Source organism: Marmota monax, unplaced genomic scaffold, assembly GCF_021218885.2.
Source record: "Marmota monax isolate L192 unplaced genomic scaffold, Marmota_monax_Labrador192_F-V1.1 WCK01_AAM20220418_F8-fsc00262, whole genome shotgun sequence".
NCBI classification, from domain to species: domain Eukaryota; kingdom Metazoa; phylum Chordata; class Mammalia; order Rodentia; family Sciuridae; genus Marmota; species Marmota monax.
Window position 1 is genome coordinate 1,356 of NW_026694427.1, and position 16,656 is coordinate 18,011.

At 46.4% G+C, this 16,656-nt stretch overlaps 2 gene segments (V, D, J or C); both read right to left on the reverse strand.

The window, feature by feature from the left end:
* Positions 1–9,024: 9,024 nt before the first annotated feature.
* Positions 9,025–9,904, reverse strand: LOC124109642 (immunoglobulin kappa variable 3-15-like). The segment is given in 2 exon segments: positions 9,025–9,624; positions 9,838–9,904. Coding segments are annotated over 2 exon segments (543 nt in total).
* A 2,644-nt stretch (positions 9,905–12,548) lies between these two features.
* On the reverse strand, positions 12,549–14,212 carry LOC131423181 (Ig kappa chain V-IV region S107B-like). The segment is given in 3 exon segments: positions 12,549–12,868; positions 13,031–13,120; positions 14,125–14,212. Coding segments are annotated over 3 exon segments (498 nt in total).
* Positions 14,213–16,656: the final 2,444 nt, after the last annotated feature.

A 16,656-nucleotide genomic window follows, 5' to 3' on the forward strand; every position in this document is an offset into this window, starting at 1 on the left:
TACAATCTCCTTTTCAGGGGGCAGAGGACACAGAAAACTGTAGAAGTATAACTTTGTGTCATTGGAGAGAGCAGTTACAAACCAGGCAGAAACGTACTGAAGGCAGATGACAGCTGTTATTTCCCTCTGGAATCATCTGGGCTTCTGTGGTGGCCCCTGAGGCTTCCTGAGAGTAAGAAACTGTGGCATCCCAGCTGCAGGGTGCTGATGGACAGGGGGAAGTCTCTCCAGGACCCACTGCCCCTGAGCCAGGCTGGGACACCACTGGGCCTGCAGGATGCAGCACAGATGGGGCCTCCAGGTGTCTGCCCAGGTTTCTGCTGGTGCCAAGGTCATGGGATACCCACACTTTAGCTTGCTGTTCCCCTGGAGACAGAGACAATGAGCCTGAGGTCTGTATCAGCACAATATCTCACATGGTCCCTAAAAATGGAGATAAGATTGAATCATCACTTGTTCACTTTAAGTCTAACCAGTCTCCACAGTAGAAACAGATCAGTGCAGTATGTTGGGTTTTGGTCACTGTGCTTGCTGATCCGAGGTGCCAGGACACAGGCCCACAGCATTGAAGGGGTTTTTACAGACATGCAGAACCATCCCATGTTCCCCTCAGCTGGGAGCCAGGGGAACAGGAGGCAGAGGAGCTGAATGGGGCTCCGTGGCTCCCTCTGGGTTCCACTGAGGCAGAGCTCCCCAGGGATCTGGCCCAGGCACAGATATGGCTCTGAACCCAAGGAGGGATTGGAGGAGAAAGAAACCTCACCCTTGTGAGATTTAGTGAAGAACAACACTCTCTAGTCCTGGCAGTGGGTACTGGTAAACCTCAAGTGCACAGAGGAGCAGGGCCAGGCTTTGACCCCTTTGGTGTAGTGGCACCAGGTGTCTGAGGCAGATGGTGGTGCTGTCCAGCTGGCAGGAGCTCTGACTCCCATGATCCTCTGTGCTCTGTGATGGTCCTACCTGCACACTGCACACTGCCAGCTGCTAAGGCCTTCTCTCCTTAACAGGGGGACAACTTGTCACCTGTAAATCTGCCACATCCTCCAGCAGGTGAACTCTTGCTCTCCTGACCTTCCTCTGTCTCCAGGAAGCTCCTGCACTGATGCTACTCCATGTTCGCATGGAGTCGCCATCATCCAGCTGTGACAGCTTCACCACAGCTGCACAGTGTCCACCAGTGGCCTGCCTGTTATGCTGGGTCCTGATTCAGGCCATCAGTTTGGGGACACAGCTGTCCCACAGATCAAGGACATGGGTGGAGTTTCCTACAGCTTTAAAAATGTGCATCCATTCATAGGTTTAGGATTTAGGGTGTCATGCACTGTCTTCCTGAGTCCTTCCATTAAAAGAACAGAACCTTCCTGAAGGCCCACCAAATTATTTTTCCAGACATCCTGCTCATCACCCAGATCCCAGCTTGTCCCAGGGAATTGCTCATGCTCCAGAAAACCAAAAATGCTAACCCCTGGTCTATGTTGTTGGGGCATGGGCAAGATGTAAGTCTTCCCCACATTGCTTTTAGGTTGGCCTCCTTACCGTTGGATTCTAAAGTTTGGCTAAGTAATAGTACACTATCCTTTCAGGTGAGGTCAAACACCTGGCATGAGTCGAGTCTTGAAACATTACAATATATGTATTTGGATCTTTTTAATATCTTCCTGGATTTGTTCTAATCTGTATTAAGTTGGCAGGGTCCCCTTAAATTTTCTTTCTTAGTAGGTGATTTCTTAAGATCTTCTCTCATGATAGGATTGAGGTTAGACCCAACAATGCATGAAAATGAGGCACCTTTGTTGATCATATGTAATTTCCCAGTATGCAGACTAGTTGATACTTTTTAATGTCATATCTAGAATGCAAAATGGAAAAAATTAAGAGAACGTCCAAATCCTTTCTGAGAGAAGGACTCAGGGTAGGAGTCTAGAGGGATTAGAGCAGAAGCAGCAGAAATGGCATTGCCTTGTTCACTGTCTGTCCTGTGCTTCAGGATGAAAGCACTGGGAGGGAAGAGGCATTTGAATCATTTAGAGTACCTATGCTGCAACATTTCTGATTGGTACTGTTATTTGTGACTGTTGTGTGCAAATAATGATGCTGTTATTTCTATAATTTATACATATTTTTGTTGGGTGTGGGAAAATTGAACAATTGTTCTACCAGAGCAATTTGGGAGCTGAAGCTATTAAACTTATTACCTTCAAAGGGCACCAGGGCACCTTAGATCTGCTAGTGACCAAGGGGTTGAGGAGGATGTGCTTTATTTGAGAAAGGTATCTCACCTTGTGATTTATGCTCCTGGTGATGCATCTCCATGTGCAAATCATTTCAGCCATTTCTTCCTATGGGGGAATGAATATCCTGGACTCTGCCAGTCTGCTGCCCCCTTACCTCAGGATGTGAGTTCCCAGCACACTCTGCACTTATACGTGCAGAATATAAGAAAACATAAGTGAATAAAGAGAGAACTGGGTCAGCCTCAGGCCTGCCAAGGAATTTTATGCATACACCTTCCACAGCCATTTTTAATAGACTCCATGGACACAGAGCAAGGCTCCTGTATGTAACAGGGGAACATCTGGCCACACTCCCTTCCTCTGTGCCATATACTATCCCCCAAATGGTGCAGACATAGTAAATGACACCCAAAGAATATATACCCAACATAACTGCTATGAGCAGTAGGGTCTGTTTCATACGGCAAACGTGATAGAATATGTCCCTCGAGGGTGACCTGGTCATGAAGATGAAGGCCTAGGAGGACCAGGATAGAGGCACTCCTCATCCAGGTGAAGAATGTGCAACGTCTCTAGGTGATAGGTCACGGCTCTGGGATGAAGCTCACATTCACATCTGTTCATGTGCATAGTCCCCTCCTGGCTCCAGAGACAGGAACAGGTGTCTGAGTTTCCTCAGTCCTCAGCAGCTGAGGAAACATCCTCTCAATGAGGAAAAGGACAATGGAAAACCATGCATTTGCTGAGGTTTATGACAACATTAAAAAAATCAGGCACAGGAGATGTACCTCAGTCCTAATGACAAATGACAGCCTGAGACCCTTTTTCTACAACACTGATCTTTGAGGTCCTGTTTAGGATGGACCATGCCCAGGCATCTGCACAGGAGCCACACTGAGTTCCCTGTGGTGGGAGCCTATGGGTGGAATCAGAATAATCAATACCTATTCGAGGTTCTTTACAAGAGAAGAATGTGGGCTGTTTAGCTGCTTCTGCCTCAGGCTTAAAAATAAAGCTCAGCATTGATCTTCCTCACTCTGGCTGAAACCACATTGCCAGATAGTCCCCAGACCAAGAGCAGGTCCCCTGGCTCTGGTGCTTTGTTGTGTATGGGATCCTTTCTACATATGAGTGACTTTAAGGATAAGAACTGTGCTGGCTATTTCCATTCAGTTTGTAGAACAACTGAGAAAAACATGTATGGATTACCTTTCAGACATTGACTCAAGCTGACAGTTTCTTAAAATCTTAGGAATGACTTACACAATACTTTATATTTATGTGCAAACTATTTGATTATGATGCATCATGTTTCTCTGTCTCGATTTTTGTCTTGTATCCTGTTCACATTTTAAAATGGGGAGATTCTTGGTTCTGTTTATTTCTGAGGGTGCTGCCATGCTGACTCAGTCTGCATCCCTCCTGACTTCACCCACAGGAGGGAGCATCTCCAAGCCCTGCATGGCCTCTCTCCCCAAGCCACAGTCCTGGAAGCACCTCTGTGAGATGGTTCCAGCAGAAGCCACAATCTCCCCTCAGCCAGCTCCTGGGCTGTCAACAGGGGTCCTGGGGTGCCACCCTGGTTCTGTGAAGCAGGTCTGGGTTACATTTATGACTTATAGTTGGACTGAGGGCTACAGATGCTGCACTCTACTGTGAGCAGGACACTCACAGGACCTCCAAACGGAAGGGACAAACACAAACCTCCCTTCTGGGGCCAGCACCCTGCTCAGAGGAGGGCCAAGCTGGGCTGAGGTGGAAATAGCTGGGAGCCAAGGAGGGCAGCAGGCAGACCCTTAGGGAGTGGCTGCCAGCTCAGGACTTTGTCTCAGACAGTGTTTCAAGTAAATCTGAGCTACAAATATGAGAGAAGGGACATTTTAGCCTTCCTCCATTTTCTCTTCCAAGGAACTGGTGTCCCCCTCCCTATGCTGTAGTACTGCAGTGCTCTGCTCTTTACCACTGTCCCAGACACATTGCCACTTCCCCTTAACAAGTTTAGTTTTCCTTGAATATCTGGTGGTTCTTCTTTGCTGTTAAATTTTAGAAGAACCTCTCACCTCCCCTCTGTTTCTTCAGTCACTAAAAATCTAAGGGCAAAATCCTGTTGATGGTCAAATTAGAAATTGAAAACAAAGAAAACCACAGAATTCCAGACACAAGTTCCATATATGTGGAGCTACGCATTCTTCAGGGAGATGAAATATTTTAAATCTCAGGGGGATGCCTCCATGGAAGGAAGCAAATGTGTATCTCCAAAGAGGAAGACTGGGGAGAGCTGTGTCTGTGTGGCCTGTGACCTCGACTTCCTCCCCTGGACTGCTCACCAGCCACATCCATTTCTCTTCAGCAGTGATGGTTTGTTATCCTTGTGTGACTCCATATAAGGTGCACCCAGTGTCACCAAGGGCAGTTCCACCCCTCAGCCGCTTGGAAGAAGCTCTGTACCTGCTCCATCTGTCCATTTGACTTCAGCAGGTACCAAGTGGTGGAAATGTCCATTCATTTACCCAAATCTGTGACTCAGCCATGGCTGTTCTCTAGTGGACTCTCCCATGGTTTAATGAGCTCATTCTTCTGTTCCTTTCTCCATTTCAGCCATTAGTGTCCATTATGGAATAATTTGTCATTTGAGTGAAAACAATTGATTCCTTCACTCTTCTTTATTGGAGAGCAAGTTCAAACAGAACTGAATCTTAAAAACACAGGCTCAGCTATAGGAAGACTATTCCTAATGCTACAGAAGCTGTGACCAGGTAGGTTTCCTGACCTCATCTCCCTTACACAGAGTGCTTCACAGTCACATTGTTTATCCTCCTCAGTAATGTCACCTTGTCACGTGTAACCCCTGATATGATGCGGTGAGGAGAAGCATTCCTTCTGAAACATTCCCATAAACATATATAGTATGAATCTGATCAATAGGAAAAAAAAAAAAACAGAAAAACCTGGTCAAGGGGACATTCTAAAAGAAAGCCTATCTGTACACTTTGGAAGTGACAAGGTTATGAAAGAAAAGAACAAACAAACTAACAAAAAAAAAAAAAAAAAAACATCACAGATGGTAGGAAAATAAAGACACATGACAACTAATCCCTGGCCCCCTCCCCCCAAAAATGAAAGGAATTTGAAATTAGGTCCAGGAACATAAAAATGACATTAGTGGGGGGAAAAATCACTGGGATGTAATCCCAGACTGGACTCCTTAGCAGCACTGTGTCCATGCTGATTGTCCCTTTGCATCATCACATGTGGTTTTGTGAAAGGGGAGCATGGAGGAGCTTGAAGAGGAGAACAGGGGGGATTTGTTTCCATGGTTTCATGTCTGATTGGCACCTAGTGACTTTGTGCAGTCATGGAGGAGTGTGTGTGGGGCCAGAGCACAGGTGCAGTGTGCAGTGGTCACCTCAGGGAATCAGCAGGTCCCTATCCTGCCCAGCCCTGTGTCTGCAGCCTCAGTTTCCCTTCCTGTGGCTGCTTATAAAGCAGCAGACTGTAAGGGCTGAAGCCCTGCTGTGGACATACCAGAAGCCCTTCACCTCCCTCTGGCTGACCGCTCGTTCCCATCTTCTGGGTTTATATTTTAAATTTTCCACATCTAAAATTATTTCAGAATAAGTTTAACTAGGCTATTGAGGGATCAGGAGCCTTTCTGAGTAACCCCCGCTCTCCTGGTGTTTCCTCCTTTCCCCACCTGCAATTCCTCTCTGAAACCCTGGTGTTTGCGTGGGTCCTTGTCCCATCATCTCATGTGTGGACTGATTTGTCAATCCTATTACTTACATAGAATGTTTGTAGACATTGCTATGCACACCTCTGAGTGCAAGCATCTCCAGATTGGAATTTGGCGTGTGCTTGGGGTTCGGTTTGTCTGTGACAGGAGAGCACTGAGCCCAAACCCTGGTTTCCCATCCAGGTGTTGCTGAAGGAGCCCGGATCCTGTAAATGCTGCCCTAGCACTCTGCACCCAGCTGCACCCAGCCCAATTCCAGGCTCATAGGTATTTGTGTGGTGCGCCAAGTTGCCCAGCCTGTCCCCTTCAGGGAGGCAATGACAGGCTTTAAACTCACTTGGGAAGGTGCAGCCAGCTCTGCTGCCACGAGCAACTTGGTGCATTCTCTGAGCACAACAGACAAAGAAAACAAGCAGAAAACTGAATGTGAATCATTAAAATCATTAAAAATGGCTCTGTTCTTTCGAAATTATCTCAGGAATAAAGTAGATTGAGAAGTTCATCCCTTAAAGCCCTAGAGCTTAGGGTAAGAGTAGGGGAGTCTGTGGCCTGTCTTCTGGGACCCAACCTTCCACACCCAGCCCAGGGGACCTGCAGTGTCCCCAACAGGAGGGTAGCAGCACATTCAGGCAGCTGGTGATCATATGGGTGGATATGGGTTGGGTGGACAGGGAGTGAGACCCCTCCAGATGATTCATGTGTATATCACAGCAACATGTCAGAGTAAACAGGATACGATTTCTAACACCACACATTACAGCTAAAATGCTGAAAGGGAGAACTGGGGGAAAACACTAAATGAACCAGTGAAATCTGACTCACTGCAGACAGTCACAAAGCAATTGGCCAACTGTCACTGTGACCAAGGAAAACGGAATCACAGTGGAATGAGGGATGTTGAAAGGAAAGTTAGAGCAGAATTCCACAACCCTAAACAGACCTTAATAATAGAGGCAAATCAGCACAAATGAAGAGCTGTCATTGGGCAAACAGAGAGCCCAACCTGAATCCCCAGAGGAATCCCTGTAGGACCCCAGCAAATGACCACAGACAGATCTAGAGGCCACAGGGAGCAAGAAAGATTCAAGATGGTAAGAAAACAAGAGAGGCCATGGACACAAGGCAACACTGAATTTCACATGAAGTTCAAGTTCAAGAAGACTCAAGCAGTTGTGCTAGATCCAGTATAGAGCCACCTTGGGAAGCTGTTGATGGGAGAAGGCAGCAGGAAGCAGAAGGAGAAATGGTATCTCCTGCAGCTCCTCAAGGATCAGGACTGTACTTTGAAATCCATTCAGGTTCACACTTAAGTGTCTGCTCTTTGCTCTGTGTGTGTTATGTCACTAAAAGTAATCATGCCCTGATGGTTCATACTAATGTGAACAAAGAAGTAACATTTCCCACAGGATTATGGAAACTTGGCATTATTAAAAAAATAAACTAATATGTTCCTGGGAAAGTAATAAAATTGGAAATCTCCAAGGAAAAATAGGAAGAAACTGTAAATCATGTTTGTTCTCCCACTCAGAGAACCAGAATTTTTCTGTTAGCTTCTTAAGAGAGGACCTGCCAGGTTAACTTGCTGACAGGACAGGTGTTCACTCACACCATTGGATCCTCCATCCCAGAGCACCCACCTGGGGATTTGGATGCTGCTCCCTGGGGAGGACCTTCCTGCAAGGCTGAGTTAAAAGCTCAGCTCTAAACTCGCCTTGACTCACCAGGACTCCTCAGCTCAGTTTCTCAAAATGAGGCTCCATGCTCAGCTCCTGGGGCTGCTGCTGCTCTGGATCCCTGGTGAGGACCAGAGGGGATGGGGAAGGAGAAGGGGGAGGGAGGTGAGCCCTGGGAATCCACATGGAGATGTGCTGGTCTTGCACTCCAGATGGGCCAGGTGAGGCTTACTAAAGAGCTGTGCTCTGGTGAAGACAGACAAAGAGGGAAATGAAGTTGGAAGAATCTTAGAGAACAAATAGAAATTAGCTAACTGGCTTCTGTTTTGAAATTGAACATTTGGGTGGAAAGAATCAAGATAATGCACACAAAAACTAATTCAAGCTCATGGAAACAACTCATGAAAATGGCTAATGATGTAAATAACCTTGCATTAAAATGTCATTACTTTAGGATCAGGGGGCATGTTGTGCTGACCCACACTCCCCTCTCCCTGCCCATCACCCCTGCACAGCCAGCCTCCATCTCCTGCAGGTCCAGTCAGAGCCTCCTACACAGTGATGGAAACACCTATGTCTATTGGGCTGTACAGAAGCCAGGCCAGGCTCCAGAAAGCCTAGTATGTGTCCACACAGGTCTCTGGGGTCTCAGGCAGAGTCAGTGGCAGCGGGTCAGGGACAGACTTCACACTGACGATCCACAGGGAGGAGCTGAGGACGCTGGAGTGCATTACTGTATCCAAGGGACTTGTGCTGCTCCCACAGGGGTGCAGGCCTGAACACAAACCTCCTGCTTGTGGCCCTGCTGCACCTGTGCTGTCTGGAGGGCACAGCAGATGAGACACCAGGGCTCCTAACTCCTGAATCCTGTACCCAGTGCTCACAGCAAATTTTCTGTGACACAAACTTGACCCTCCTGTTTTCTGAAAAGTCTGACCTAGACACTCTGGGATTTCAGGTCCTCTGGTCCTCATCTTCTGTCCCTTACACAAGAGGAGACATTCTGAAGCAAGACAAGCTGAACTCACTGCTCTGCTCCTCTGGGTGGCACAGGACACAACCTCTAATCTGAGCTTTGGTTTGGATAAATGTCCCCGCAAGACCCATGAGTTAATGATGGGCTTCCTGTCAAAGGCATATTGGGAGGTGGTTTCCATCTTCAGTAGGAGAGGGCTGGGGGTCTTCTGGTTGAAGGGCATGACCCCTTTCTCCTTTTCAACCTCTTTCTGGTGCCTGACCCTGCATTGTGTGGAGTGAGGCTGCAGGTTCTCTCAAGGGCACCTTCAGCTTAGAATTTACCCTTAGTTATGAATATAATTATTTATGACTGTCTCCCTCCAGGAATCAGATTCCCCATAGGAGAGAAAAGGTTTCTGTCATGATGTCTGATGTGTTCTCATGGCTCCATGCAGACATGCTATGGAAGGGCACCTGCTCAGTCAAAGCACATGCTCCATGTCTGACCTTCCCCCTGGAATCCTCCAGGGATGTCACCAAGCTCCACCACCTTTCTTCTGGAAGAGCAGTGCTGTATCATTGGGTACCATTGGGAGGTGTTTCTGCAGGTGACAGGACAAACACAGTGCCTCAGAGGAGCGGCAGTCACACTCAAGACCCTGGGCTTCATGCATCATGAGGTGCCACTTCTCTCCGCAGCTGTGAGGGTTTTTGTTCAGGGATGTGTCACTGTGATCTCCTGGCCACTCAACACAGTAATAAGTGCCAGCATCATTTGTCTCCATGTTGCTGATGGTGAGGGTAAAATTTGCTCCCAAATGACTGCCACTGAACCATGCTGGGACTCCTGAAGCCAGGGTGGATGTGCCATGCACCAGGAGTTTAGGGGCCTGGCCTGGTTTCTGCTGGTACCAAGAAAACTTGGAGTTCTCCTTGGGGTTGCTTGTGCAGGTGATGGTGGCTCTTTCCCCAGGATACACAGCCAGGAGAGCTGGGGACTGGGTGAGGGCAGTGCCCATTTTCACACCTGCAATCCCATAAGACTTTTCAAGGTCAATATAGGGATACAATCAATTAAACCCAGGCAAAGCATACATACTTCACTATTGTAAGGGAACATTTAGGGTGAGGAATCCATTCCTTTGGAGAAAGATTGTCTCAGGCACATGCTCAGTGGGTCCCCTCTGGCAATGTCCGTGGGAAGGTGGCTCAGAGCACCACATCCCCTTCCTTTGCTCACCTGAGATGAAGAGCAGCAGAAAGCACAGGATCTGAGATAGGGACCTCATCTTGCCAGGAGTGCCTGCTCTCCCTCCTGCTGGCCTGTCTCCTCTCCTGGGGATCCATTAATAGTGCCTGTGAGAGGTGGGGGCTCTCTGGGGAGGGATATGCAAAGCAGATTCAGCTGGGGCCTAGAGAAGAGGGTCACTGAGCAGACCTCTGTTACACTCCTCCTCCTCCTCAGCTGCATACTCATATCAACCTTGCAAGATGTCCTGGACTCAGGATAACACGATGCTGTGTGGGCTTCCCGCCTGGTCAGGGAGCTGACAGAACACCACCTCTGCCCCAGGCCTGCTCCTCAGTAAAGAGGACACTAGGGAGCCGGGACTGGTCAGGGATGAGGCTGGGAAATCACAGAGAGCTGAGAGTGCAGAGAACAAGGAATACCATCTCAGAGGGTGTGTGGGTAGAGTGTCCCAGTATCCTGTGACTCTGTCCTTATTTTAAGGCCGGAGTCAGGTAAGAGAGTGAATTTTGAGTATTATAATTTCATTATTTGGACATAGACAGAACCACACCTTTGCTATTTTCAAGAGTTGCTCAGGGCAGATTTGGAAGGGCCTGTACCTAACACACCAAGGCTCAAGGGGCTACCCCTAGAAATGTCCTCTTTCATTCTCCCAAATGATTTCCCCATCGAATATCCTTCAGTTAGCATTTTTTCCTTTGAAATATACAATTACAAATTATATGAGTCAAGAAAAAATTTGCAGAAAAAATAACTTCACTACTAAAGCTGTCTCTGACCTGTTCTCACTTCCCTCTTTGATATAAATAACAAAAGACCTCTGCCCTCCATCTGCAGTGGGAGCAGCCTCTGTGTTGCTACTCAATCCTAGAGGAAGCAAAGTATTTTGGGTACTTTCAAACTCTGCAGACATACATGGATTTCATGCACACATGAAAATTAAGGATGGCCCTCTGAACCTGGCTTAGTGACAGCCCTAAAGTATTCAGACCTGCCATGTGCTGCATCTAAATGGAAACCAGTGCACATTTCTGCACATCAGAGCCACCTGGACCCAAGCTGAATGACTCTATGGAGGCAGCTCTTACAGGGAATGGGCTCAGCTGGGTTTGTCCATGGGTAGGCAAAGAAAATCCTATGTGTTGTTTCTTTCAGTTCCATGGCTGGTTCAGAGAGGTCCTTGGACTCCAGGAACAGCCCCTGTGTTGCCTGGGTCAGCAGCAGAGAGGTCTCTCCCTTTCACAGGATGCTGTTGAGGCTGCCTGCTGGGGCCAATGCCTCCCACACTTGAGTATGCAAGGGGAACCCTGGATGCAGAGTCCTTGTCCTTAGCAGGAGGAGAGTGTCAAATAAGCCAGCTGTCAGCAATGCAGCAGTGAGAGGGAAACATAGGTCCTCCAACATTGCTGGGAATGACAGGGACAGAGAACCCAATGCACGTGCACAGCCCTGTGAGGACAGGGACAGCTGTCCTCAGTGTGATCCAGCTGCTTCCCAGCTGGGAGGGAAGAATTCTAGAAACTACCTAATTCCACTTCTCAGTTTTATAGGCAGAATGTCCAGGGCACAGAGAGTGATTGGCTGTGCAGATCCTTACCAACCTATGAGATGCAAAATCTTCACTACCATTTAGTATTTTTTCTGGATCCCTGCAAAACTGACAGCTCTTTGTGAAAGCCCTTTACTTTGTCACTGAAGAGACCATGTAGGTGAATCCTGGCCATGCTCTTCCTTTAGTTAATTGGACTGTGTGAGCTGATCTTATTTAGAAGGGAAAGAGAACTGAGAGGTGCCTTTCCCAAAGAGCTCAGTCTCCATGCCTAACCAGGACCTTCCACTAAACATACTCTCTTTCTGTGATGCCCGTGTTCTCTATTTCAATTTTTAGAAATATTCAATTACATTTTAAATTTTCACAACACCTTGTAGGTGAAAAAGGGTGTCAAGCAGGCTTCCTGTAATTCAGGGAAATGGAGTGGGGTACAGAGGTTGAGGTCTCTGCCTCAGACACTTTGTTCCTGTGCACAGGTTGTTTGACAGGAGGTGTTTTCCACACGTTTATCATGGAATCATCACCCCAAAGAAGGATTAGTTACTAATCACAGAAAAAGAATGAGGACAGCCATTCTGTCATTACTTGGGAGCTCTGTCACTTTCTCCTGCTTGGATGGCTGTCCTGGCCACTTCCACAGTGAAACACGTTCTTCAGAATTATGCAAAATGGAACTTCAGCATTCCCCAAAAGAAAAGGCTATAATGGCTTCACCCCGCAGTCCTTCACCTTGGGAGCACGGTTGCTCTGTGCTGAGTGGCTTGGTCCTTGGGAAGGGGTTGTCTCTCCATAGTTGCTCCTCACTGACAGGAAACCACTCTGGAAGGAATGTTTCTTCAGGCCCCTGCACAGTGGTTCAGAAGCCCAGGAACTTCCTCCCCAGGATCAATGCTCCACTCAGGAGCTCTGTGTCATCATTAGCAAACTCTATGCTTGTCACAAACCTGGGCCCTCTGGGGACCTCATCCCAGCTGCATATCTGAACTTTCCTGTTGTCCAGAAGCCAAATACCCTTGAGGAAAATTCACCATAGCACCACTGCAGAAAAGGATGGAGGTTCAGTTGCAGACACTGCCCTAGACCTTGCCAGGCTCTGAGGGGGAAGCAGCTGGCTCAAGGAGCTGAAGGGGTTTTGTTGCAGTGTGTATCACCATGTGGGTGGGGAGCTACAACAGTACTGACAGTAGTAAGTTGCAACATCTTCAGCCTCCATGCTGCTGATGGTGAGTGTGTAGGAGGTCCCAGACCCACTGCCACTGAAGCACTCTGGGACTCCAGAGGCCATGGTGGATGTTCTATAGATCAGTAGACATGGAGAGGACCCCAGCTTCTGTTGGTACCAGTGCAAGTAGCTGGTGCTTATACTGGAGCTGGCTGTGCAGGTCATGGTGACCCTCTCTCCTTGGGAAGCAGCCAGGGACTGTGGAGACTGCATGAGCACAATTTCTCCACTGGACACTATGCTCACTTGGGAGAGATGAAAAGAGAGAAAAATTAGCAGAAATAGAGACACATGGACTTCTTCATACCAGACAAGTTACAGAAGCAACTAAGTCCAAAACCCTGGTGTAGGCTCCAACTAACTCATGTGGGAAGTGGACTCTGGGTCTTGAGCATTCTCTTTCCTACCTATGACACTGAGCAGCAGGAAACTGACAATTTGAGCCTGAAGGTATATGGTGTTGTCTGAACTGAACACTCCTCTTCCCCCAGGGACCCCTTAAATTGGCTCACAATTCTGTGATCTCTGAGAGGAAGCATGCAAATCAGCAGGATGGGTAGAGAAGTGCAGGTCCATAGACCATGTGGTCCTCCCACTGCAGAAGCAAGGTGGCCTAGGTAGCAGTTCCTGAGTGTGTCCTGAGCTCCTGTCCAGAGTCCTCCTGTGTTTCTGGGCTTCATCTGACCTAGTGAAAAAGGAAGCACTCCTGTCCTGTGCTTCTCCTGTCTGCAGCAGGTCAGTGTCCTCTGTGAGAAGGACTTGCTCAGGAGGACTACATGGACTGTGTACCAGAGTGTCCTAGGCCACACCCTGCCTCTGTCCTCCTTGATAGTGGCTGCAAGGCCTTTCCCATCCCTCATGGACTCCTAGATGGCTGAACTCCAGTATGAGCTGGATCTCTCATTCTCAGGTAGGTGGCCACAAAACCAGGCAGGGGTTCCAGCCAGAGAGGAAAGCCCAGTGAGGAGCAACAGGGTCTCTGTCCCACTGAAGGACTCAGCCCTTTGCACATCCCAGCTACAGTTTCTGTAGGCTGTATCCTGGGTTGGTGTCACAGGACCCTGGGCATGAGCTGAAGGTAGCCTCAGATTTACCCTCAATAGGAGCCCTGTCCTGTCCTGAGGGGTTAAGCTGGCATCATGTGTCCCTCTGGGAGTGTGGGAGAGGAGTTTTTAAGTAAGTGATGTTTTCATTATCAAAGAGTGAGTGACTATACTGGGGTCAGAACGTTTACCTAAGAGTCTTATCAAGGCCAGGTTGTGACACAATTTATCCAGTCTTACAGCAAATCTACCCCGATTCCTGCTTACACTGCAGATAGGCAAAAACCAGGGGGAAGGCTGGAGGTATCTCCAGAGGTTCCACAGGATGGAGGCAGTGCCTCAGAGGCTCCCTGGTGATGGAATTCTCCCAGGGAGATCCTCCGTGGTCCCACTTTCGGGACAAAGAGGAGGTGATAAAATGACACTAGCAGTTTCCTTTCCGTGCCAGGCCATTTTGCTTGGTTTTAGGGTGAAATTGGCCTCATAGAACAGGTTGCGAAGGTCTTCTTCTTGCTTGTCCAGACAGTTGAGTAATACTGATGACATTGCTACTTCAATATGTGATTGAATCCCCAATGATGTCCTGACTCTGTGCTTTGCTTTATTTAAAAACTTTAAAATTCTTTCTTGTTATAATCCCATCCAATTTTTCTAGATATTCTTGAGTCACTTAATAATTTATCTCTTTCTGAGAGTTGATGTATTTCATTTAAATTGCATAATTTGACAATAATGGCATGTTTTCATATTCTCATATAATGTTTTTAAATTTCTGTAGATTAGTGACCAATTATGACACTGACTTTGGTCATCTCTGCCCTCCATCTTTTTTCTGGATGAATTTTTGTAAGGGTCTGCAAGGTTTCTGATCTTCTCAGGAAATCACCATTTGGTGTCATTGATTTTCTGGTTCTCTTTCATTTATCTTCTACTTTATATCTTATAATTTTCTTCTATCTGCTTGCTCTAGATTTCTCTTTCTTCTCCTAGTTTCTAAGGGTACATAATTGATTTCAGGTTTTTTTTTTAATTACTAGAACATAAAATTAGAGGCTTATATTTGTAAATTCAAATATTCATTTATTCACCACAAATTTGCCACTTTGACAGAGGGGCAGCTTGGCCATTTCCTACTTGGGAAGCAACAGCAGGAGATGGAGAAGCTGGAATGAGGAGGACATCCTGTGGTTGCTATGATCTGTGAAGTTCAGGCCCATCACCAGGGGAAGCTCCCACATGGGACAGCTGTGTGCAGGGGCCATTTGGAAGAGAGAGGAAGGAAAGAGCCAAAGCCCTGATACTATGAGAGTTAAGGGGGACACCCCGAGAGGCCCCAGGGTACAGATCCCTTTTTTTCACCAATGTCACCAACCATCCTCTTGAGGTCGTGGAGCTGTGACCAGCTTCCAGCCCAAGCAATATTACCAAAGTGGAGAGACTTTTCAGATGTAGTGAGGATGCTTGATGAATTGCTATGAGTTGAAGAGAGGGAGGTCCTCTTGAAAGACTTGACTTGGTGCTTTTTTATGGACTAAGAAAACATTAACACATCAACAAAAGCTCATACATAGGCAAATTTAGAAATTAATATGAATCTTATTAGACTAAAATGTATCAAAGTACAACTTAGAGTAGATCTGCTCCCTTTGTGGGGATACAGAATCCCAAGGAAAGCTAGACCAATGGTACAGAATAGAGGACACAGAGTCAAACCCACATTAATGCAGTTATCTCATACTAGCCAAAGGCACCAAAAACATACATTGGAGACAAGATAGCCTCTTCAACAAATGGTGCTGGAAAAAATGGAAAGCCACATGCAGTGAAATGAAATCAAGCCCTAACTCTCACCATGCACAAAACTCAACTCAAAATGGGTCAAGGACCTATGAATTAGACCAGAGACCCTGTACCTAATGGAAGAAAAAGTAGGCCCAAATCTTCATCATGTCAGATTAGACACCCACTTCCTTAACAAGACTCCTAAAGTGTAAGAAATAAAATCAAGAATCAATAAATGGAATGGATTCAAACTAAAATGTTTCTTCTCAGCAAAATAATTAGTGAGATGAAGAGAAAGCCTAAAGAATAGGAGCAATGTTTGAACAAATGCACATCAGATAGAGCACTAATCTCTAGGATATATAAAGATCTCAAAAAGGAACACCAAATTAATAATAATAATAATAATAATAATAATAATAATTATAATAATAACCCAATCATTAAATGGGCTAAGGGAATGAAGAAGAAATACAATTTATCTCAGAAGAAGAAATACAGTCGATCAACAAATATATGAAAATATGTTCAACATCTCTAGCAATTACAGAAATGCAAACTGAAATTACTCTAATATTTTATCTCACTCCAGTTAGATTGACAGGTAGCAATAATACAAGCAACAATATGTGTTGGCAAGGATGTGAGAGAAAAGGCACACACTTAACATTGCTCATGGTACTGCAAATTGGTGTCACCAATCTGAAAAGCACTATAGATATTCCTTAGAATCTTGGAATGGAATCACCATTTCAACCAGCTATCCCACTCCTTGGTTTATGCTCAAAGGACTTAAAAAGAGCATACTACAGTGACACTGCCAAATCAATGTTTATAGGAGCACAATTCACAATAGCTAAGCTGTGGAACCAACCTAGAAGTCCTTCAACAGATGAATGGATAAAGAAACATTGTATATATACACAATGGAATATTACTTGGTATATTACATAATGGAATTAGAAGAGAATAAAATAATGGCTTTACAAGTAAATGGATAGAGTTGGAGAATATCATGCTAAGCAAAATATACCAATCCCAAAAAACCAAAGGCCAAATGTTTTCTAAGATAAGTGGATGCTGCTTCATAATGCAGGGGGTGGGGAGGCATGGGATAAATGGAGGAACTTTGGATTGGGAAAATAGGAGGGAAAGGAGGGAAGGGGGCCTGGAGGTAGGAAAGATAGTGAATGAGAAGAACATCACTA